General features: G+C 43.7%; 1 protein-coding gene across 1 annotated transcript in view; it reads left to right on the top strand.

The window, feature by feature from the left end:
• Positions 1-22,966, top strand: part of CD9 (CD9 molecule) — a 64,985-nt gene extending 42,019 nt beyond the window's left edge. The window contains exons 3-8 of the mRNA XM_082254263.1: positions 784-881; positions 1,720-1,794; positions 3,427-3,528; positions 4,027-4,104; positions 9,238-9,321; positions 22,791-22,966. Coding sequence (XP_082110389.1) covers positions 784-881; positions 1,720-1,794; positions 3,427-3,528; positions 4,027-4,104; positions 9,238-9,321; positions 22,791-22,856 — 503 coding nt within the window. The 3' untranslated portion in view covers positions 22,857-22,966. The remainder of the gene's footprint in view (positions 1-783; positions 882-1,719; positions 1,795-3,426; positions 3,529-4,026; positions 4,105-9,237; positions 9,322-22,790) is intronic.
• The last annotated feature ends 676 nt before the right edge of the window (positions 22,967-23,642 follow it).

Below are 23,642 nucleotides of genomic sequence, written 5' to 3'. Positions count from 1 at the left end.
TCTGCTGCAGCTGTGCATAGTAACCAATCAGCTTGTTCAATTGAGCTTTGACCATAAAATCTAGAAGCTGGTTGGTTACTATGCACAGCTCCACCAGATCCACCCCCACTGTTATATCTAGCGGTTTGGGATAAATGGTTTCAGGGCACTAGGTGAGAAGGACAAAGTGACGCAGTTTGAAGTTGAACAACAATTTGAAAAATCTATGCCATGGTTGGAAATACTCGTCATTGACTTGGGTGGCCCTATACAGTCTCTAGTTCTCACCTGGGTTTCTTGATCCATTATATCGGAACGGGAGGGGAATCAGCCCATAAATGGGAGTCAAGAATCTAAGGCAGTGGTCTTCAACTCCGGTCCTCGGGGCCCACTAACAGGCCAGGTTTGCAAGATAACTAAATTGCATCACAGGTCATCTCATTTGCTGCTCAGTGATTGCAGTATTCTAGTCTGCATCTCCCCAAGGTAATACTTAAAATCTGGCCTCTTAGTGGGCCTCGAGGACCAGAGTTGAGGACCACTGCCCTAAGGGACATATTAGGCCTTATTCTGTAGTGGAATACATTTAGAAGCTATGAATGCAGTAAGCATCCTCTGCTGTTTGCAGTCCGCCTGAATATTTTCACAGTAGGTGGGGCTGTTATTGCTAGTAGGACAAAATGCAAGTTGTATGCTCATAGTAACATTATATATATATATATATATATATATATATATATATATATATATATATATATATATATATATATATATATATATATAATTTTCTTTTTATTCTTACAGGAGTCTACATCCTAATTGGTGCAGGGGCTCTTATGATGTTGGTTGGCTTTCTCGGTTGCTGTGGTGCAATTCAGGAGTCTGAGTGCATGCTGGGATTGGTAATATTTTTATGTTATAAGCAGTGTAAAAATACGGCTTTACCGATTCCCATAGTAGTACATAAAGAGCTTTAAAGTGTTACTAAATCTACAATAGTAAAGTCTGTATATGCAGTAAAGCCTAAGGGGTTAATCCTCAGCACTGTGTAAAATGGCTGTTTGATCCTGTCTTGTCTGATCCTCCCCTTCTTCCAAGTCCCCAATCCATCTGCTGATTGTACAGAGCCTTGGAGGCACTCTGCATATGCCCAGTTTGGTATTTATTGAATGTTATCAGCACTAACCAGACAGAGGGTCAGGGGTCATGCAGTCTCATAGGACAGTCAGAGGAGAATAAAAAGACTACACGCTTTAACCAGTGCTTGGCCAGCCACTGATAGAAGTCACAAGACTGCTATTTACTGCTAATGAGAGGGTATTTAGCAGCTTTTATTTACTAAAATAATGTAATTTCTGTGTACTGTGGGAGACCAGATATAGTGAATGTAGGGTCCTGTGTAGCAAATGTTAGTGTAACTCCTACCAAAGCGGTGTGTGTTTTTTGTTTTTTTTTTGGGGGGGGGGGGGGGTTGTTTTTTGTGCCTTTTTGCTTTTGTCACTGAGGCAGGAAATGCTTAGCAGGCATGTGCAGTATGTCTTTTAGTTTCTCAAGATCCCCTAATGGAAGGCAAGAAGGCACTTTGTCAGGGCTAATCATCACCTGTCCAATACAAGCAAAGCTGTCTGTCAAGGAGGACTACCATGAAAAAATCACTTTGTTAGAACTATAGAGCACATATCGGGCTTATATTAATACCCAAACAATGAAAGACATGTCATATATTTTTCCCCCCCACAGTTCTTTGCTTTCCTCCTGGTTATTTTTGCCATTGAGATTGCTGCTGGAATCTGGGGTTTTGCCAATAAGGACAAGGTATGTACTTGCAATTTTAATTAATATTAGTAATTACGTGGAATGTTAAGAATTGCTAATTAATGTTGGCTTTCATTGCTGTAAATAGAAGGTAGGCAATATGACATGCATATGCCTTCCTTACCTTGTCTCTAGTAGGACTGCCATTTAAAATTCACATAAATAAGAGAACACATTTATTATTGTAGAAAAACCTGCGACTGTTTCTTCCTCATGTGACCTAAATAAAGCCTAGGCAAAGATCATTTTTTTGGCATTCAGGAGGCCGTTTCAAACTGTAGAGTGTTTCGTCTTCAAATGAGACAGACCCTTTCTGCTGAGATAGGAGGAATAGGCCACAATTGGGAACCAAAGCCTACGTATGTAACAAGCCGATATAGCTGCCCCATGATCAAATTGTTTTACATAAAGGTGGAACACCTTTAAGAGCTTTGGTTAGGAAAATGTTAGAGCCTTTGTCTAGTGTTTATTGCTGTCTGTGGAGAGATTTTTATTTCCTCAGTGGCTAGTGAAATTAAAGGAAACTGAAAATCTCTGCAACAAACAGGTAGCAGCAAATATGAAATAGTTTGTAACATTCACCAATTTGTCCAAAACTGAGAACAACATTTTTGCAAGAGTTCACATTAATACATGTGTAAATCTAAAAAAAAAAAAAAGGGGTATTCTTAATTGATTACCAAGGGCTCATTCAGATTGCACTGTTACTACAATATCATGTACAGTATTTTTCACTGTCTTTTTATTTTTCCAGTGCAGCTCACCACAGATGATGTACATTATGAATGCATTAAAATGAATGTATTTTAACCACTTCAGTTCTCACACCCGTCTATCCCGTATGGACCAGACCATATTTTCACAATATTTTTATGATACAGAACTGATGCATATCATTTTTTGGGGGACGAATGGGGCTTCCTTGTGATCCTAAAGTCTTCTGAGATTTGTTATAATTGTTTTGCATTTTTAGGGGAAAAAGGGAAAAAAAATTAGATATAAAAAAACTTGGAAAAAAATATATTTTTAAGCAATATTTATTTATTAGCAAGTCGCATTACAGGGCAGAAAACATAAGTTTTATTCTGCTACTTGTCCTAGTTACCCTAAAGCGGATCCCCCCAGAGCAGGCGGATCCCGCTTAGATGGATCTACGCCACTGTGATTGACTGTCAGTGATCATTCACTTTGGGTGCATTCTGATTGGCTCCCGATCGTAGGGGAGCTTATCTCTCTTCTGACAGTGGGTCTCACGGGGCACGCAGGGGAAGCGAGACAGTACAGGCAGTCTCCTGGACATACAGGAGATGCCTTGTGTACTGTGAAGGGGTTTTTATAGGTGTGTCCAACATGCTTAAAGTAGGCAACTGGGTAAAGTGCACTTGTGTAGCCACACTGGGGTGTCATTCAAAGTAACACCACAATACATGGTAAATGCACATTTTCCAGTGCCTCACTAAAATATGAATGGGGCATGAAGAATTACCCCTATACCAGTTATTCCAGTGGTGGGGGTAAGCCTTTCTGCCATGGCCCTGAAAACTGTGAATAAGAAAAAAATCTTTCCTCCCTTTTTTTTGTGTTCTCCAGATTAGCATGTTTTCACTTTTTCTTTTTGTTTTTAATCTCCAGATTGTACAAGAACTGCAGACTTTTTACAGAGAAACTTACGCCAAGTACTCAGAAAGTAAAGAGCCAGCTTTGAAGGAGACCATAAAGACCATCCAATTTGCTGTATGATTTTTATTTTATTTTTTTTGATTTGCCAGAGATTAACACAAATGATAGAACACACTCTTGATACAGCAATACAATGTGTACATATTGAACTAGTGTGTCTGATCTGGGCAATAACAATGGCCGACTAGGCCTGGAAAAGTGCTTACAGCAGTTGCAAAGGAATTTGGGACATAACGCATAAATAGAGCATTACTCCAGTCAAGATTTGTATGTATTTTTTTTTCCCTTGCATTGGATAGACAATCGTGTTTGTCAAGTTTTTTATATTCCTTCCTTCCGTCCGTCCTTCCTTCCTTCCTTCCTTCCTTCCTTCCTTCCTTCCTTTTTTTTTTTTTTTTTTTTTTATGGCCAGATTTAGAAACTAGGAAGCATCCTAAAATCTCCACACTTTTTTTCAATATTCCCTGTTAATACACAATAGGTAAATGTATTCACTCATATTATGTGTATGGTCTGTATGAAATCAATTATGTTTCCTATTTTATTTTACAGTTGAACTGTTGTGGACTCACTGGGGCTGTGGAAGCTCTTTTTTCAGAAACTTGCCCTACCGCCTCCTTGACTATGGAGGTAATGTACTCCTCATTGTCATAACCTTGCCAGCAAGCAGTAACTTATCTATCTGGATGCCAGTATCTGTACACTTTAAAACATGAACTCCAGGGAAGTTATGAATATGAACTCCAGGGAGTCCAACTTATTTCATGTAAAAATAAACCTGTCCCAAATCTAAGTGGTTTAAATGGAGTATAAGCAAAGGATACAGTGAGTTGATTCAGACATTTGAGCATTTTTCATTAATCCTTGCCAGAGACAGGAAACCCCACCCAAGCAAAACCCCTCCTAGCTCAGCTGAGCCTTTGTTTTTTAGCTAGCTTCCTTAGGTGATTGATATGCCTACTGCTGTCTCTCTGAAGACTTCCTATGGAAGGGCTTAGTTCCAGATCCCCTGGCCCGTTTTGTAACACTCTTGCTTGGGTAGAGGAGGGCCTCATCTGGATCACTACGACCTAGAGGGTCTGTACCCAGACTTGTCGAGCAAGAGCGGGGTCAGACTGTAATGTTGCCAGTCAATTTTGAATTAGCGATATACAGGGTATATTGTATCTGGTGACCATGCTAGCGGTATGCTCTACAGGCCCAGGGAAGTGATCCCTCTGGAGAGGAGTCAGGTCTCTGAAGGTCCTCTGGGGATGTGATCATCTTGATGGGTGTAGATTGGGCCTTCTGGCTTTGCGACTATGGACTGGGGAGTGCCTCTGATATTGGTGGAACATGTGGCAATCCTCTTTGGCAGTGTTCCCTATGCGGGGTCCCGCTTATGGCAGTTTTTCTATGTGTGCTGCATATGGCAGTTTCAGAGCTCAAAAGGAGAAGTACAGCACACTTATGAAATGTCATTACAAACACCATTTTTACTTGCCTCAGGCACACAAATGGATGCATTCAGAGCTCCTGGTAATTCTCCACTAGTTGTACCGCATAGCAGAACAACTTGCCAATCCAGTGGCATACTGCCTCAGCTCTGCACACCTGCAGCTGCCTATACATAAGAATAGCCAGTATTGGGGCACTCAGGTGATTTGGCTAAAGCTGACACTTCTCTCAGATGAGCGGCCACTCCCTTCTGAGTTCTCAGGCATATTATCTCTGAGAACCATGGCTTCTAGCAGGCAGAGAGGTGGTGTTGGCTTCTACCAAATCCCTCAATTAGGTAGCAAGGACCCCTGCACAGCACACCCTGTGCGATTTCCACTGTTTTAGGGGCACAACCCTCCATTTTCTTTCGGTCGCAAATTTTCTGGATTGCATGACGAGCTCTCAGGGGTTCTTACTGGTTTGCACGCCTGAGGCGCAAACATTGGCACACTCTTCTCCACAAAACTTTGTGGAAAGATAAGACATCCAGAGGAAAAAAAGCTGTTGAGGATCAGTAATCCTCTATGGATGAGTCCTCCGAGGTGGAATCTCAAAGTCTGGGCTATGTCCGACAAAAAGACTACAGTGGGCTTCCAGGCAAATGTGGTGCGCACTAACCTAAAGTTGCCTCTACTATAATCCAGTTCTCCAAAGCCTTTGGTTTTGGATCAAAGCAGCCGCCTAGAAGTCTCAAGTCCTTTCCAGTGCACACTCACCAGCAGGAGAGAAGGGTTTTTTTTTTTCACCACCAACGCGTTTCGCTTAGCAGAGGAAAACTACAAGAAGTGGGTGCTCTGGCTTTTGACCTGGCCATTTCTGACTTAAAGTGGAGCTCTACCTCCATGCCACATTTGGCACTTTTTGGGGGATGAGCCGAGTACCTGTTTTTCACAGGTACCTGCTCCCACTTCCATGTAAGATCAGCGATCTATGAGCATTTCTGACCCCCCCCCCCCCCCCAATCCTACCCCGTGCCTGCGCCTATAGGCTTCACTGCCGGTTTCCCCTACTTACGATGTCGACAGCTGATTGACGAATCTGCTCGGGGTGCTGACATCGCGGGATCCCTAGACAGGCAAGTATGCTCATATGAAATCATCAGCTACAGTATTTATAGCTGCTGACTTTTCACTCCCCCCTGACGGTCTCAGTGGATGAAGTCCTGGTCTATAAGGATGCCACTGTTCAAAAGGTTAGAGCCTCTCCTTAAGGTATCTTCTTTAGTAGGCTCTGCAGCCTGTGGTCACTGAGGTTGGTGTTAGCCAAGCCCTTTTTAAAGTTTCGGCAAATGTATGCTCAGTTCACACCTGTGCAGTTTGCTTTGGCAGTTCGTTTTGCGTTTTTGGCACACTCAATCTGTACCACAATTTTTGCCATGATTTGCGTTTTTTTGCATTTGGCGCAATTTCTTGTTGGGCAGACTAAATGCAAATCGCAGCAAAAGCACACTACATGCTTTTCTGCAGCTTTTCCATTGAAGTCCTTTTGAACAAAAAAAGACCCATTTTGCATTTAAAGTCCCTGACCATTTCCAAAAACGCAGCGGCTGAAAAAAGCATAGTTGTGAACGTGTCCCGTAGGACAGTGGTCCTCAACCCTGGCCTACAGGGCCCACCAACAGGCCAGATTTGCAAGATAACTAAAATACATCCCAGGTGATATCATTTGCTGCTCAGTGATTGCAGTACTCTAGGTCTGCATCTCCCCAAGGTAATGCCTAAAATCTGGCCTGTTAGTGGGCCCTGTAGGCCAGGGTTGAGGACCACTGCCGTAGGAGATCATGTTAAACGAACTGTAGTTTGTTTCTGCAAAAAGCACCAAAAAATGCATAGGTGTGAACCAGGCCTTAGTGTCTGACCTAGAGTATCCTACCATCTGGCAGTTCCTGGAAGATTTTCCGAGAGCCTTTAGCTGGATACACACTATACAACTTTTGTTGGTAGATTTACCTTCATCTATGTTGTGCAAGGGCCTGCCTGATTGCATACAAATTGAAAGTGTTTATGTCTGACCTCCAATACGGTTTGGAAAAAAACGTATAGTGTGTATCCAGCTTTAGATTCCATTTTGACAGTTTTTGTTTTGCTTTTTGCAGGGCTGGGCACTATGTCTGTCCACATGAGAAGGATCCTGTGGCTCAAGTGTTAGTCTGCAAAGGTTTTCTGCAAGAAGAAAATTAAAAGCCTGTCCTTTTTAAAAGCAAGTTCCGCAGGCTCCCCTAGACTAAGTAAAACTCAGACGACTGGGTCTGCAGCATGGTGTCCAAAGGCTTTAAGCTGGAGTTTCATTGCTTTCCCCCTTTATGCATACAAAGGGTGTCTTTGGGTCAACACACACGAGTGGTTTGGTTTTCTTTTATAGTCATCGCACCAGATGGGTCATCGCACCAGATGGGTCATCGCACCTGTTTCAGAAGAGTATAGGTCTCATGCCTTCTATTCCAATCTGTTCAGTTCCAAGGGCAAACATATGTAAAGCTTGTTCTTGACCTCAACTGTGTCCAAAACTTCCTGACTGTTGGGAAATTTTCCAGCCTCACTAATGGTTTATGATTTGCAGTGGAATATGTTCACTATCAGTTTATGATTTTGCCCTTTGGCCTATCCAAGGCCCCCAGGAAGTTTACCAAGGTGTTGGCTCCTGTCCTGGGGCTGTTGAGGACCCAGGCTATCCCCATTGTTGGGGTACCTAGGTGGCCTGCCTCTTAGGGAGCAATTGGCTGACGTGACATTGCTTTTATAGCTGATGGTACAGGTCCTGGAACAATTTGTTTGGATGCCGAAACCTTCAAAAGTCACCCTTGGCGCCAACTCCACATTTGAAGTACTTGAGTCCTAGACACCGCACAACAGGTGAAGGGTACTGCTCCTGCAGGAGAAATTACTGTCTCTTCAATCCCAGGTGAAGTCCTTGAGGTAATTGGGAAATGCCTTCTTTTGGGCCGGTGTGAAGATGCTGGGGAAGATGGTAGCTCCCTTTTTGATGTGGTCTCTCCAGAGCTCTTCAGCTCAATGTCCTGTCATCATGGGACAAACATTGGAAGTCCTTGACTTTGACAATGCATTTGACTCACACGACCTGGTCAGCTTTGCTTTCCTTCTGATAAATTGGAAGGACTTGACAATGGATACCAGCCTGGACGGCTGGGGATATGTCTTGGAGAACATCGGTTCAGTAAACGTGGTTGTCAGACGAGCCTAAGTTGCCCATCAACATCCTAGAACTTCAGGTGATTAGGCTCATAATATCACAGGATAGAGAGACTCCTCTTCCTTTCATGTCTGTTTCACAAGGTTTGCTATAAAACTGAGGCTAAGCTGAGCTGGGATGGGTTATGCCTGGGCCGAGTTGTCGTTTTGTCGTTTGTTTTTTTTTTTTGTTTTTTGTTTTTTGTTTTTTTCCTGGGGGGGGGGGGGGGGTCAGGTCAGTGTTCATATTTTTTTTTTTTTTTTTTTTAAGCTGACAGCATTAACCCAAGTTGTCATGAATACGTTCTCTATTATGATGCACTCAAAGAGAATGATTTTAAGGGTGAACAAAAGATCTTAATTTTCCCCTGTAAAAAGTTTGTCCCATCCCTGTCATTTGCTGAGTCTTTTTATTGGTCAGTGAAGTTACCTTTGAAATGAAATGACCAGTAGTGAAGATTGTATGTAGTCAGTACAAAGTTTAAATTGTGTGCGGTTTGTAGGGAATTCATCTTGGAAGAACATGATCGTAGAAAAGTTATCTTCAGGTTTGGCACATTTCTGGCCACTAAATGTGAAACAGTAGCATGTTGGAAGACCTCAGCAAAACAGGACAGACTGGGTTAGGGTGTGGTGTTTCTTCAGATCTACGTGTGTGTTTTGGCAGGGGTGCATTAAAGGGCAAGTTTACATTAAAGTAGCCCAGGAGGTGCAGGGCCAGAGCTGTAGGGAGAGTCTGCAGAAGCCTGACATTGCACCCATATTCCACGGATCACAGGTTTAATGCTCTCAGGCTTCTGAGGAAAACATTTTTTAAATGCACTCCCCCCCCCCCCCCCACCCCCCTGAAAAAAACGTGCATTTATTAATGTTTATATAAGTGAACGTATCCTTTTAACTGTCCGGGTCCTTAATGATATTCCCTTAGCAGGCACTTAGTTAGGACCCTGCCTATGGTAAGATGTGATAGGTGCGCCCTCAAGCAGTTGCTAACAAGCATGTGAAATATCATCATAAGAATTTTGGCACACTGTTTGCATAAAAAAATACTGTATGCAGAAAATTGTTTTTAATTAACTCTTTGTTTTTCTACCAGTCCTGTCCAAAAGCAATCGAAACAGTCTTCAACAGCAAATTTCACATCATTGGAGCTGTTGGAATTGGAATTGCTGCCATCATGGTGAGTAATAAAGTTGACCATACTTTTAAAAAAGGGAAAAAAAAAAAAACATTCTAATTGTATTATTCAGACATTTCAGCTTTTAAAGTATTCAAAGTATAGCAAAATGTTTTTTTGAATTTCTGCGAGTGATGTCAAGCATCTACTTTTTCCACGGTTGGGCTGCATATAACCCGGGAGAAAAAAATGGGCACATTCCTAGTGTAATAAACCCAAATAATAGAGACTAATAAGTAATTGTACTCCCAAAATTATTTGTAACAGATATGCCCGTTAGTGATCGATATCGGTTTTTCGTTGCCGATACCGATATTTGACCAATGCATATCGGGATCGGCTGATATTTTCATACATTTAAATTTTTTTTTTTTTTTTTTTTTTTTAACTTGACAGGTACTCTTGTGGAGGGATATGGGGGTTTAAAATACCCCAAACCCCTCCTCTGCACTTAAAGGCATTCAAAACGCCAAGTTTGGCTCTTTTAAATGCTTTCATTTTTTTAAATCTGGGGACAGTACCCGGAAGTGATGTCATGACATCACTTCCGGGTTTTTGCGGCTTTAATCGGGTCTCCGGCAGCTGTGCAGGCTGGTTGTCCAGGTCTCCCGTTGGGACAAGAGACCCGGGCAAGTCTCGGAAGGCGGCGGGAGGGGAGGGAGTGGGGAACGCCCCCTCCCGCTCCTTGTAATGACAGCTGAGTGGCTTCTCAGCCACATCGGTTGTCATTACAAGACAGCTGACCATCAGGCATCACTCCAGTACATGCACTTTCCCGAAATATCGGCAATATTGGTAACCTCTGGGGCCGATTTCGATATATATGGGGGAAAGTGCATATTGGCCCTCGATATATTGGCTTTGGCGATAATTGGTCGATTCCAAATGCCCATCATAAATAGAAACCTCATTCAACAGGGACCACATCCAGGGCCAGTTCATTATGGTCATTTACCTGGTTGCTATGAAAAACCACATCTGGGTTACTCACGAATGAGATCACTTGGAGTTGCTTCTAACGCGCAATGCACATATGCTACATTAGTGTATTAAATTTTTATTAAAATTTACACAGATTTAGTCATGGTGAAAAGTGGCAGTCTATAGATCGTTGTCATACTGCAGTGAAGAAAAACGGTGCTATTTAACACTACTGGGTAAATATTAATGCATGTCCTTTTGAAAGCCGCCAGTGAACACTTTTTGTAAAGCTGCTGGCTCTCCACATCTGCTGTCACAGATGCCTTCAGTTCCCACTGATGACCAAAAACTATAAAGTGGTTCCCGATCATGTGAACATTGTCAACTGTGAAAACTAGCCAAGAAATCTTAAATTCTGCCAACGTATGTAAACTTATGAGCACAACTGTATGCAGGGCTTTGCTTTTTGAACCAAGCTATAGAACAGGAATGTCCAACCTGCGACCCGCAACCTCAGGTAATTCGGCCCACTGCCCCCTGACAGTTTTTTTTTTTTTTTTGCTGGGAAGGAAGTCAGGTCGGGGGCACGGCCACAGCAGCTGCCAACTAACAGTAGGCAGAGGCTGCCTCAGAGGGGGGGGGGGGGGGGGGAGGGAAGCATGTGCAGTGTTTCTGACTCCTACCACCATGACCACTTCAAATCACTGAAGTGTTCATGGTGGTTAGAGTGTTCCTTTAATATCTCTCAGAACAAGTAAACCTCTGTAAACTGTTTCCATTTAATTTGATCATCCTCTAGTTGTTTTAAATTAATGCGGGGGGCGTGGCGGTGTGGGAAGGGCGCAGCGGCATTTTATTACTTGTATACCTTAACTATAGTATATATTTTATATGTGTCCCGAGAAAATTTCTCTACACTCAATGTGGCCCAGAGAAGCCAAAAGGTTGGACACCCATGCTATAGAAGAAAGTGTAGAACAAGACATCAGCTTATGGCTACCCAGTCATATTTATGTAAATATCATGTATCAAAAAGTAAAACTGCATAATATAATATGTGGCACTCTGTATCCATGCCACATCCGTTTACTTAACCCTCCCTCAGAAAAAAGAAAAACCTCCTGACGCCTCTATACATCCACTCCACCCTAACAGAGCTGTATAAGGTGGTCCTAACGTGACCTACGTGTGTATCCTACGCCACTGATAAAGCACACAAAAATACCATAAACCTTTCCCTAACCCTCCCTCGGGGGGGGGGGGGGGGACACCTCCTGACGCCCCTATATATCCACTCCACCCTAACAAAAATACACCCTAACAAAAATACCTTAAGCCATAATAGACTTTATGCACATCAGGTCTAGGACCATATAAATACTGTATATATGTGTGCTGACACTACACAGACGAAAAAATAAAGAAAATGAAAATAACCGGTTCAGAAAATGCCAAAATGTGTATTTCCCTCCTTGATGCGAGTCCAAGTAAATGGCCTGTGATCCACTAATGATTTGAGGGGGCTGATTCCAACATGCCGGGACTTAATTCACATGTAATGCAATCGTAGAACCCTTGTAAAACAATTTTAAATCCTAATGCAGCACTTTTAAGATCAATCAAAATATACATCTAAACCACTAAATCCACTCCATATCCCTGTATCAAAAACTCATGTGGATTGAGCATATAAATATGTGACCTTGCAATTGTATATAAAACCTACATGCATAAATCAACTGGTAAAAATAAAATGAAACCTGAGTACCAGCAGAATTTTTTTAAACGCTCACCAAAAAATTAACGTGTTTAAAAATGTCAACACCCAGTGAAAAATTCACCCCGCAATAAGCGATTGGTGTCACTACAATGACTTCACTCCTTGCTAAATGGTCAGTGCACACTAATAATACACTTGTGCATAAATAAATTCTTCCCTTTTATGTGTCACACACTCTTCTATCTGTATAGCCTCCCAACTGCCTGTGCTTTAATAGGTGGACGTTCACCTCATCTGATTGGCCCTTGTACTTATAGGCGGTCAAATAAGGCATATGTATAACAACCCAATTCCACATATCTCTTCCACAATCCCCGCAGTGCTAACATCCACATGGTAAAGATAAAGCTCAAAGAACAAACCCTACATAGTGCTCTCCTTCATTCATTTATTATAATAAGCAGTAAAAACACTCACATGTACAAACATTCAATCAAAACAAATCCCCGGGACAGATGTCTGTCATAAATCTCTGTTCAGCATAAGACAAGTGGTACTCGGAAGCTCTGTACTATGTGATGATGTCGCCGGACATGCCCCATCTGCTGCTTTGTGTTCTGATTAGAGTAGACTTAAGTTTAAACATTCCGTTGGTACTTATGTTTCATGTAATCAGTAACAATTGATATTTTATTTATGCATGTCTTGTATATTTATGTAAAATTGCATGGTCACATATTTATGTAAAAACTAATTTCTCTATCGTTCATTGATGGACGCAGTCTATGATCTTCATATCAGTAGGGTTATGCTGCCCCCTACAGGAGTAGGCCACTAGGCAGAATAAAGTTCTGGCTACGCCTATGAGCACTCCCAGGGGTTATACCCTCTCTCTCCCTGCTATAGGATGTCAGTTTTACTCTGCCTAGTCAGGAGTAAGGACCTAGTTCCTTGCTGGGATCTGGCAAAGTTGTTTTTTTTTTTTCTAGATAGCGTTTTTCTCCGGATTTTTTTCCTATGAGAGCTACAAGCAACTATGCTGGATCTGGGCATTGTGCTAGATGTATAGATCCAGTGGTCACCTCAGCCGGCCAACGAGCACGCGCAGACCTTGGCTCCGCACTGGGTCGGCTGCGACATGGTCCCACTGGACAGGGACTGACCCCGCAAGTTAAATGCCTCGCTAGGTTGTGGCTGACAGCCCCCCCCCCCCCCCCCCCCCACTTCGGCAGAGGGAGTTTGTCAGGAGATGGCCGCCTGTTCCGGTATGGTGAGTAAATGTTCCTCTTTCTTCCCCTGGTGTATTTTGGGGTGGACGCGGGCCCCTCCCTGGAATGGTTGGACCCTCACAATCCCTCTGTCCTGTCACGCACCCCACACCTACCTGCCCCCCCCACTACTGGGAATATTAAGAGGTTGGTGACTACTTCTGGGGGCTGGGTCTGAGCTTCAGGCCACAGGTGGGGGGCAGGGGGGGGCGTCCTACCTGTCACTCCAGGGCCCACCTGAATGAGTTCCTGGAGGCATTCTTTGTGTGGGAAGCCCTTCCCTATACCTTGGTGCTGATCTTCAGATCTTTCTTCCTGGATCGAGATCGCTGCTGACACGTGCTGTGCAGACGTTCTGGGCCCCTTTTGTGTAGGGTGGGGAGTCTGGGGGGGGGTCTCTCTCTCTCTCTCTCTCTCTCTCTCTCTCTCTCTCTCTCTCTCTCTCTCTCTCTCTGTCTCTCTCTCTCTCTCTCTGTCTCTGTCTCTCTCTCTGTCTGTCTCTCTCTGTCTCGTTAAGGGATAGAGGTTTCTCTGCTTCGGTAATTCCTACCCTTTTGGGGGGCTATCAAGGGCCAGGTGTCGGCCTTGGCTATTTACTTCCAATGTCCGTTGGCTACTCATAGTTTGGCTCGCACCTTCATTCAGTGGGATCTTAATCTGTTTTTTTTCTGATCAAAAGCCTCCTTTTGAGAATATTAGGGAGATTTCTCTGCTTTCTTTGTTGCAGAAGGTTGCCTTCCTAGTGGCTATCACTTCTGGCCGCAAAGTCTCTTGAGTTGGCATTGTCCTGTCTGCCTTATTTCATGGTCCACAGGGATAAAGTGGTCCTCCATCCTAATCTGTCTTTTCTTCCTAAGGTGTCGGATTTTCACCTGAATGAAGACATTGTGTTGCCTTCCTTATGTCCTAAGCCTACACATCACAAAGAGGTTGCATTGCGCACTCTGTATGTGGTTCGGGCAATAAGAATTTTATCTGTCGGTTACTGAGTCCTTCAGGAAGTCGGACTCTTTTTCTTTTTGTCCTTCCAGACGGTCCTCGCAAAGGTTTGGCCTGCGTCCACTGTGACCATTTCGAGATGGATCAGGCAGACGGTGGTTCAGGCTTATTCAATCAAGGGTCAGGTTCCTCCTTTCCCTGTGAAGGCACATTCTACTAGAGCGCTGAGTGCCTCGTGGGCTTTTTGCCATCAGGCCTCTGTTGTACAAAGTACAAGTTTGCAAGGCAGCGACTTGGTTGTCTGTACACCCCTTTACCAAATTTTACAAGGTGGATTTGTTGGCATCTTCGGATGCCTCTTTTGGCTGCAAGGTTTGGCAGACTGCTGTTTCATAAGGGAATGTGGGGTTGTACATCTCTTCGGGGTCTTTTTTCTGGGTGAGCTCATGTTGCCCAGTTGGCTAAGTTTAGCCTGTTGGAGTTGACGTTACTATCTGGTTGCGTTTTTATCCCACCCCTCATACCTACACTGCTTTGAGACATCCCACTTAACTCCCTATACTACTCCATTGCAGTGGGTCATTTTACCCCGGAGCCTAGAGAAGCCTTTACCAGCCCATAGGACCACAAAAGGGGTATCTATTTGGCCCAGGGGGCCATTAAAGCCTGAATGGTCCTAATGCCATATGGCATATAGGACCCACGAGATCTGGTAAGTGATCCAATTTATTCATTCACTCGGGACAAGAAATCAATGTTATAGCCAATCAAGCCTGAGCACTTGCACCTTCGAATTGTGAAGACTCGCTTTCACTAAGGACATTATCCTGAGCACAAAGTCACCGTTTTATTTTGGACTGTTTTTTAATTCATTATTCAATATTGCCAATTGTAATATTATACCTATTACTTTTATATGTCATACACCAAGTCACTTATGCACTTTATGGCACATATTTAACTATTTATTGGGAATCCTTGGAAATTCATATGTTTATTTATTCATTTTTTTTACATATTTATTTGATTATTTATTTATACCTATCACCGAGATTGGCATGGATATTGCTATATGGTAGATATTCTAACTAGCAAGCGCTGTATTTGGCCTTTCTTAAAGACCGTTCCTTTGTCAGTATACCTTTTAGTGTACAGCAGCTGCTTTATCCATAACTTTCATCCACAATTTATATCTGAGTAACTCATCGGCATATAGGTTGTTTGCATACAATCATACACCTTATCCTTGGCGCGTGGAATATACTTTGTATATATTTTTTTTTACACAAAACTGACATCCTATAGCAGGGAGAGAGAGGGTATACCCCCTGGGACTGCCCATTTGCATAGCCAGAACTTTTTTCTGCCTAGTGTTCCTGTAGGGGGCAGCATAACCCTACTGATATGAAGATTAGAGACTGCGTCCATCAATGAGCTTCAGAGAAAAGGATTTTACGGTAAGACGAAAATCCAATTATTGTGTTGCGCTTTCATTCGTGCATAAGATCATTGTAATGATCATACAATCAAGTGAAAAAGAAATTTGGTGTAAAACCTGTGCAAGTAACAAAATTAATAAATGCTTCAGTGCAAGAAAGGTTCATATATACAAAATCCAGTGCTCCAAAAGTGCGTTAAGGATTCTTCACACCAAGACAATGCACATCCCAATCACTAGCCATTTACCAGCTATTCAGACCCCAGGAGAAGGGTCAGGCTGCGCCTTCTCCCAATATCCCTATAGGATGGATGCAAAAACCCAAGTAAATGGGATGATCCTCAATCAACCGCTGGGTCCCCGGGGTGGCAGTATAACTGCGCCTCAACACAATATCCCTATGGAAGGGATGAATGGATGCAAAGAGCAAAGGTTCCAAGATGGATAGACCATGCAGTCAAAAACTGTCCAGCAGTGCACTCAATGAGCAGGGGAAACAGAGAGAAGGAACTCATAGTGTAGTATTAAAAGACCCAATCCCAAGTTTTTAATAAAAGCTACTTACAACAAGCAGGAGTGAACTCTCATAAAATACAGTTAAACACCTGAAGCACCCTGGCAGGTGTGATGGCATCACTGCTGTAGCTCCTTCCGATGCGTTTCGCTCAAAAGAGCGTTATCAAGGGGTAAAGGCTTTACACGCTCTTGTCACGTGTGTGTTTTTGATATGGCGATATTAGGTGTGATATGGCGATATTAGGTGGTTTATATGTACATTTTGGTTGATATTAGGATTGCAGCACTAGTGGTGTGTTTTTTTTTTTTGTTTTTTTTTAACTCCATTTTCAGTGAGTGAATGACATGTAGTTTGGGGAAGCTCTATGCACAGGGATCCTCAAACTACGGCGGAACTACACATCCCATAAGGCATTGTAAAACTGACATTCTCAGACATGACTAGGCATGATGGGAATTGTAGTTCCTGAACAACTGGAGGGCTGTAGTTGAAGACCCCGGTCTAAGCACATATTTTGGACTCGGTGGTAGTGCAGTGTCTATATATATATATATATATATATATATATATATATAATATATATATATATATATATATATATAATATATATATATATATATATATATATATATATATAATATATATATATATATATATATATATATATACATTTTTCTGTATGTATCTATATATCATTCATGTTTATTGTTTTTTTTTTTTTTTTGTATATTTTCTTTAATAAATATTTAAGTGTATGTCACAAAACAGAGCCTATTGGGCATACCCAGGCTTAGGTAACTGCATACAAAAAACAACCTAAGGGCTCTTTCACACGGCCGCTCCGTGTGAAAGCTCCGCTGCGGTCCTTATTTTTTTTTTTTCCACGGAGCGGATGACATTTCTGTCATCCGCTCCGTATGCCCGCATATCATCCCATCCGTTTGCGGATGATATGCGGACATAATGTAAGTCTATGGGGGTTTGCGGATGACACCGCTGACATCCGATTTTCCTTCCTTTCCGTTTTTTGAACGGAACAAAAATAGGGTTTTCTCTAGCGCTCATTGACAGACGTAGTCCTCGGTGATACACCACCTTCGGGTTATGTTGCCTCCACAGGAGCAGGACTAGACAGGAAATTAAAAAGCTCTGGCCACACCCTAGGGGCAGTCCCAGAGGGTATATCCTCTCTCTCTCTGCCTCAGCAAATCAGTTATTTTCTGTCTAGTTAGGAGTAAGGACCTAGATACCTTGCTGGGATCTTAGGTCCTGGCAAGAATTTTTTTCTTAAAGGATTTTTTAGACAGCTTTTTTTCTCCAGTGTTCCTGTGAGATCTTCAAGCAAGAAAGCTGAACTGGGCGACGGGCTGGATGTTGAGATCCGGTGGTCACCCCAGTTCAGCCTACGAGCGCGTGCAGGCCATAGCTCCGCGCTGGGTCGGCCGCGACAAAGTCCCATTAAAAGGACTGAACCCGCGAGTTAAACGTCTCGCTGAAACGCCAAAGACCATGAGTCACGGCGTCCGTATCGGTCGACAGCCCTCCCGCCCCGGTGGAGAGGGGTACTGTCAGGAGTTGGTGCCCGCCTGGTTCCGGTATGGTGAGTAGTATGTTCCCCCTTTTCCCCTGACGGGTTTTGTGGTGAACGCGGGCCCCTCTCTGTATGGTAAGAAAGAGTCCTTTCTATCCTATAACATGTCACAGATCCTCCTACTTTGAGTGTGATTTTATGTGTGCAAAAGCCAGGAGGCTTGGTTTGGGAGCTAACAATCTATTGTATACATGTTTAAAAGATGTAATCTGTGGCATTCTGGGAATCTTATGGGTTAAGTATAAGCTACCTACCAGTCAGAAGCCACGGACATTTAGACTGCCTTCCAAATCAGATCTCCAGCTATTAGCAGGCCTCCCGAACGGCCATGCGGTCCGCCAGGGCCGGTACCGCCAACCACGCCATATCCCCATGCAGAGAGAGTGTTGTGTGCCCTGCAGCACACCGCTATTCAGTACAGGCCGCCGCCATTTTTTTTGCTGGATCGCACGAGCCGCCATTTTGGCGTAGCCTCGTGTCTCCAGCATGGGGGCGGCCATGTTTGAGGTGATCCTACACCTCGTGGAGCTTGGGGGAGGCGCCGGAAGGCGTGCAGAGGGGCGGAGCCGCCTCCTTTCTTCCTGGGCAGCCAGCCAAAAGACTTCCTGTTTGTCAAGACAGCGCTGTAACCTGTTGCAGTTTAACTCTGAGCATCAAGTGGTGAGCCTGGGGGTCTATCTCTCTCTCTCTCGATCGATAGGGATCCCTAGCAGGTAACACTAAGGGGCTTTTTGTGGCGCTGGGGGTCAGAAAAAAAAAAAAAAAAAGTTTTTTTCTTTACTTTTGAATTATATTATCCAGGAAGTAACTGGAGTTATCATGGACCCTGCCACACAGATTCCCCCACCTGTTTCCCTCGAGGGGGCCTCGGGACCCGCCGGTGCACAGAGTATAGAGTCATTTACAGCAATTTTGGAGTCTATGGTGGCTCGGGTGGAGGCGGCCTGTCAAGGAAGCGACCCCCGCCTACCCCTATACCATCTGACACCTCTGACTCAGATTCAGAGATGGTCACGGCAGTTGCAGGTTCCTCTGCAAGGGCTGTTATCCCAGGTAAAGCCCCCTCAGACAGTGAGGAGGACGCTTCTTCTCCTGCTATAATTCAGGAAGAAGCATTGGTGGACGCACTAGTTGTGGCAGTGCAGGAAACCTTAAAACTTGAGGCTTTACCGGCAGAGGCAACTGAAACAGAGATGCCTTTTGGTACTAATAAGCCCATCAAGACGGCGAAGGCTTTTCCTGTACCTAAATGTTTTGGTAATCAGATTAAAGGAGAATGGGAGCATTCTAAACGTACCTTTACTATTTCCAAGCGTATTGCTAGACGCTATCCGTTTGAGGAATCCATCATTAAGAAATGGACGGTACCACCAGTCGTGGATCCGCCTATTTCCAGGCTGAATAGAGCCACGGTTATTCCAGTGGAGGACACTTCGTCCTTTAAGGATCCGGTGGATCGAAAGATAGAAGCAGAGTCCCGCACTATCTTCTCTCTGATAGGGTCAGCATTTAGACCAGTAATTGTTATTGGTCTAGTTTCCCAGACACTTACGGAATGGGCGAAAATGGTACGCCAAGATCTAGGGGAAAAGATATTCCCCAGGAGACATCTGATTTGATGGAACAGATCATACAAGGGCTACGGTTTATCTGTGACGCAGCCTTGGACACTACTCCCTTATTAGGGCATGCATCTAAGTTAGCAGTGATCCTCAGACGTGTGCTGTGGTTAAAATGCTGGTCAGCTGACCTAGGTTCCAAAAAGACCTTGACCAATCTCCCTTTTCAGGGGAATCGTCTATTTGGGGCCAACCTAGATGAAATCATTAAGGATGCCACTGGGGGCAAGAGCACTTTTTTGCCACAGGCTGCAAAAGCTAAGGGACCTCGCAACAAGCGAGGACCTTTCTTTACCGCCCATAAAGGGCGCCCGGCTGGTACTAGCGGGAAAGGCAAGACTCCTCCAGGAGGGTTCAAGAAGGGCTGGTCGGACAAGCAGAGGACCAACCCAGCCAAACCCGAAGTAAAGGAGTACACAGCCTGAAGGTGCGCCCCCACCCGGTTTCAGGGTGGGGGGACGTTTTCACCGGTATTCAGGACATTAGATCGAGCATCAACCACTACTACCGGTGCGATTCTTCCCTTCCAACATTTAAGTACCACAGGAAGCGGTAGTTACCGTTCCCTGAATAGATCTTTTCCTTTACCTTTTCCTAAGATTAGTCCCGATACCTCACAGGAATCGGATCTGGTTGACCAGATAGGCCAAGTAGCCTCTAGTCGGGTGACTTCGGTCCCTGAGGTTCAACCAGAAAAGATCACCTTTCCTGATAACAATCAGGTATCTGATAAATGTGTGGGAACAGAAAACGACCAGACTTTCTCGGATGGTCGGGGCCAGATAGCTCTAGGGATGCCTGGTTCAGATCCAATCAGCGCCAGTGGTCCTAGAAATTCTAGGCTGGCCTCCTCAAGCCGGCCTGGCCGACTTGGACATGTTAGTCGCAGACGTTCCGTGGGAACTTCGTCTCAGGGACTGTCTGTGGTCTCAAGGACCAATTTACCTTCGTGCTTTACAGTCGCTGGTTTTAATGGCCTGGCCATTGAGACCCAAGTACTGAAGGACAGAGGTTTGTCTACTTCAGTCATTCCTACCCTTATTAAAGCAAGGAAAGCGACTTCCAGCAAAGTCTATTATCACACATGGAAAACTTATATTGCGTGGTGCGAATCTTTAGGATTTCCTCCACGTACCTATTCGGTGTCTCGAATATTGGCCTTTTTGCAACAGGGGGTTGAGCAGAAGCTAGCCTTGAGCACCATCAAGGGTCAAGTTTCAGCATTAGCAATCTTCTTTCAGAAACCTTTAGCTACCAAGTCCTTGGTGCGGAATTTCATCCAGGGGGTGCGGCACCTGGCTCCTCCAGTCCGCGCGCCCTTACCGCCCTGGGATCTTAATTTGGTTTTGTCGGTTCTACAGAAACCTCCTTTTGAAAACATCAGGGAGATTCCCTTGCTCACTTTATCCCAGAAGGTGGCCTTCTTGGTGGCTATTACTTCTGCTCGCAGGGTGTCAGAACTGGCTGCATTATCATGCCAGTCCCCATACCTAGTGATTCATAGGGATAAGGTAGTACTTCATCCTAAGCCATCTTTTCTTCCTAAGGTGGTTTCAGATTTTCATCTGAATGAAGATATTGTACTACCTTCCTTGTGTCCTCAGCCCAAGCATCATCGGGAACATGCGTTGCATTCCTTAGATGTGGTTCGGGCAATCAGGGTATACCTGAAAGCTACGGAATCATTCCGTAAGACGGATTCACTTTTTGTGATCACGGATGGCCCCAGAAAGGGTTTGCCTGCATCTGCCGCGACCATTGCCAAATGGATTAGACAGACGGTGGTACAGGCTTATTCTATTAAGGGTCAGAGTCCTCCGTTCCCTGTTAGGGCGCACTCCACTCGAGCGCTCAGTACTTCCTGGGCCTTTCGCCATCAGGCGTCAGTGGTCCAGGTATGTAAGGCGGCCACTTGGTCGTCGGTACATACCTTTACAAAATTCTATAAAATTGATGTGACGGCATCGGCGGATGCCTCATTTGGCCGCAAGGTTTTGCAGGCCGCAATTTGAGGAGACCGGTGGTCTACCTCGAGGGTTTTTTTCTGTTTGGAAAAAAAAAAAAAAAAAAAAGAGAAATTTTTTTCTCTCTTTTGTTGAGTCTCATCATTAAGGATGAGCATTGTAAACTTCTAGTTGGCACCGGTTGGGCCTTCTAGATTGGGATTTGATTTCATTTTCCCACCCCTCAGTTGTGATACTGCTCTGGGACGTCCCGAAGGTGGTGTATCACCGAGGACTACGTCTGTCAATGAGCGCTAGAGAAAAATGGATTTTTGTAAGATCTTACCGTAAAATCCTTTTCTCTTAGCTCATTGACAGACGTAGTCCCCGCCCCTCTGTTTTTTTGAGTTGGGTTAAAATCTCTAAAGACTGCTTTTTCACATAACTGATTTGCTGAGGCAGAGAGAGAGAGGATATACCCTCTGGGACTGCCCCTAGGGTGTGGCCAGAGCTTTTTAATTTCCTGTCTAGTCCTGCTCCTGTGGAGGCAACATAACCCGAAGGTGGTGTATCACCGAGGACTACGTCTGTCAATGAGCTAAGAGAAAAGGATTTTACGGTAAGATCTTACAAAAATCCATTTTTGTTCAGTTAAAAAAAATGGAACAGAACTGACAGGAAGAAAATCGGATGTCAGCGGATGGTATCCCGCTGACATCCGCAATGCCATTCACTTACACATTTTGTCCGCAAATCATCTGCAAAAAAATAGGATGATTTGCGGACATACGGAGCGCCCGTGTGAAAGGGCCCTAATACAGGGCAACCCTTACCCTCAAACATGCAGTGAATTTTTAGTAATGAGAAAAAGGGAAAATGTCATAGATAAAATGACAAAACTTCCAACAGGAAAATACCAGCCGTCCTGAATTAATCTGGTGTATCATTAGATGCCCACCATTGAACATTTCTTTGTGTCCTGTTAATATCATGTGTTTAAGGGTGTCAGGAAAAACATAGCTGAACATGGTGAGAAACCGGACTAAGAGCTTGTTCAAACAGCTTAGACACGCCTGCTATGTGTTTTACATTAGAAACCTGTCCTGCCAAGATCGGTTCTCACAGAAAAAAGCTAGAATTTCAATGCCTGGAATTTAAAATTTTAAACTAATTTCTTCAAAATCTTTATAGAAATATTTAAAACAAATCAAGTTGCTTTTGCTGCTTGTTCAGAGTATGTAACTACTTTACTGTGCATTATCCAGACACAGGTTTAGTTTAAGTTGGGCCCGGCCCCTGGGTGATGATGACCCCCTGGCCACGAAAGGGTACAATTTGAGATTTTGGACAACAAATTTAGGCCCAAATGATACCGAAATGTAATAATGTGAGGTAAAAGTGTATTTCCTTTATACTGTAAGGACTTGTAGTTCTGTGGATTTGAGTGATCGGATATAGACAATGGTAGATGTTAACCTTTTTGAATTTTTTTTTTTTTTTTTTTTCTCTTTTGCAGATTTTTGGAATGATCTTTAGCATGGTCCTTTGTTGTGCAATCCGAAACAACAGGGAGATGGTATAATATTGGACTTAGTCCATAAAGGGTGGGGCAGGGGATCGATGTCAAACTATTTTAGTGTTTAAACAGCCTTTTCTAAAATAAAGTTGTGCTATATTTTCTGTATATTTTTTTTTTTTTTTTTTTTAATGCCAAGCAGTTTTTTAAAGGTTACTGTATGTTTGAAATGTAAAACCAATGATACAAGGTACACAATTTTGTTGATTGGTTAAATTCATATATATATATTGTAATATCAAATGGTAATACTATGAAGGGCTTTGTTTATTGTATGTTTAGACTTGTCTTTTCGCTTTCTTAAAATATTAATCGAAGTATAACTTATGTTGAACATAATTTGGTACTTAATTAAAAAAAATACACCCATACAAATTATTGTCTCTTATTTATTTATTTTACCACTTGCCGACAAGTCGGCTCTGTCCCGCGAAACAACGTACCTGTCCGGCGCCCGCGAATGCCGCGGGGCACCCGCGATCGCTCCTGGTGGAGACAGAACGGCGGTCTGCCATTGTAAACACGGCAGACCGCTGTCCTGTCAGTTATGAACACAGGGATACGGTGTTCCTTTTAGGAACACAGGTCTCTGTGTTCATGCAGAAAGCCTCCCCCCCCCCCCCCATACACACACAGTTAGAAAGCACCCTCTGGGGCACCTTTAACCCTTTGGATAGAAGATTTGCCTGGAAAAATAACTCAAAGGCACCTCATCCCAATTGTAAAAATAGGAAAACTCAACCACCCATGCTTAATGGGAGGAAGAGAAAATTGGGTAGGGGATTTTTAAGG

The sequence above is a fragment of the Pelophylax lessonae genome (assembly GCF_965119305.1).
Source record: "Pelophylax lessonae genome assembly, chromosome: 4".
Classification (NCBI taxonomy): domain Eukaryota; kingdom Metazoa; phylum Chordata; class Amphibia; order Anura; family Ranidae; genus Pelophylax; species Pelophylax lessonae.
This window is presented reverse-complemented; position numbering and strand designations above follow the sequence as displayed.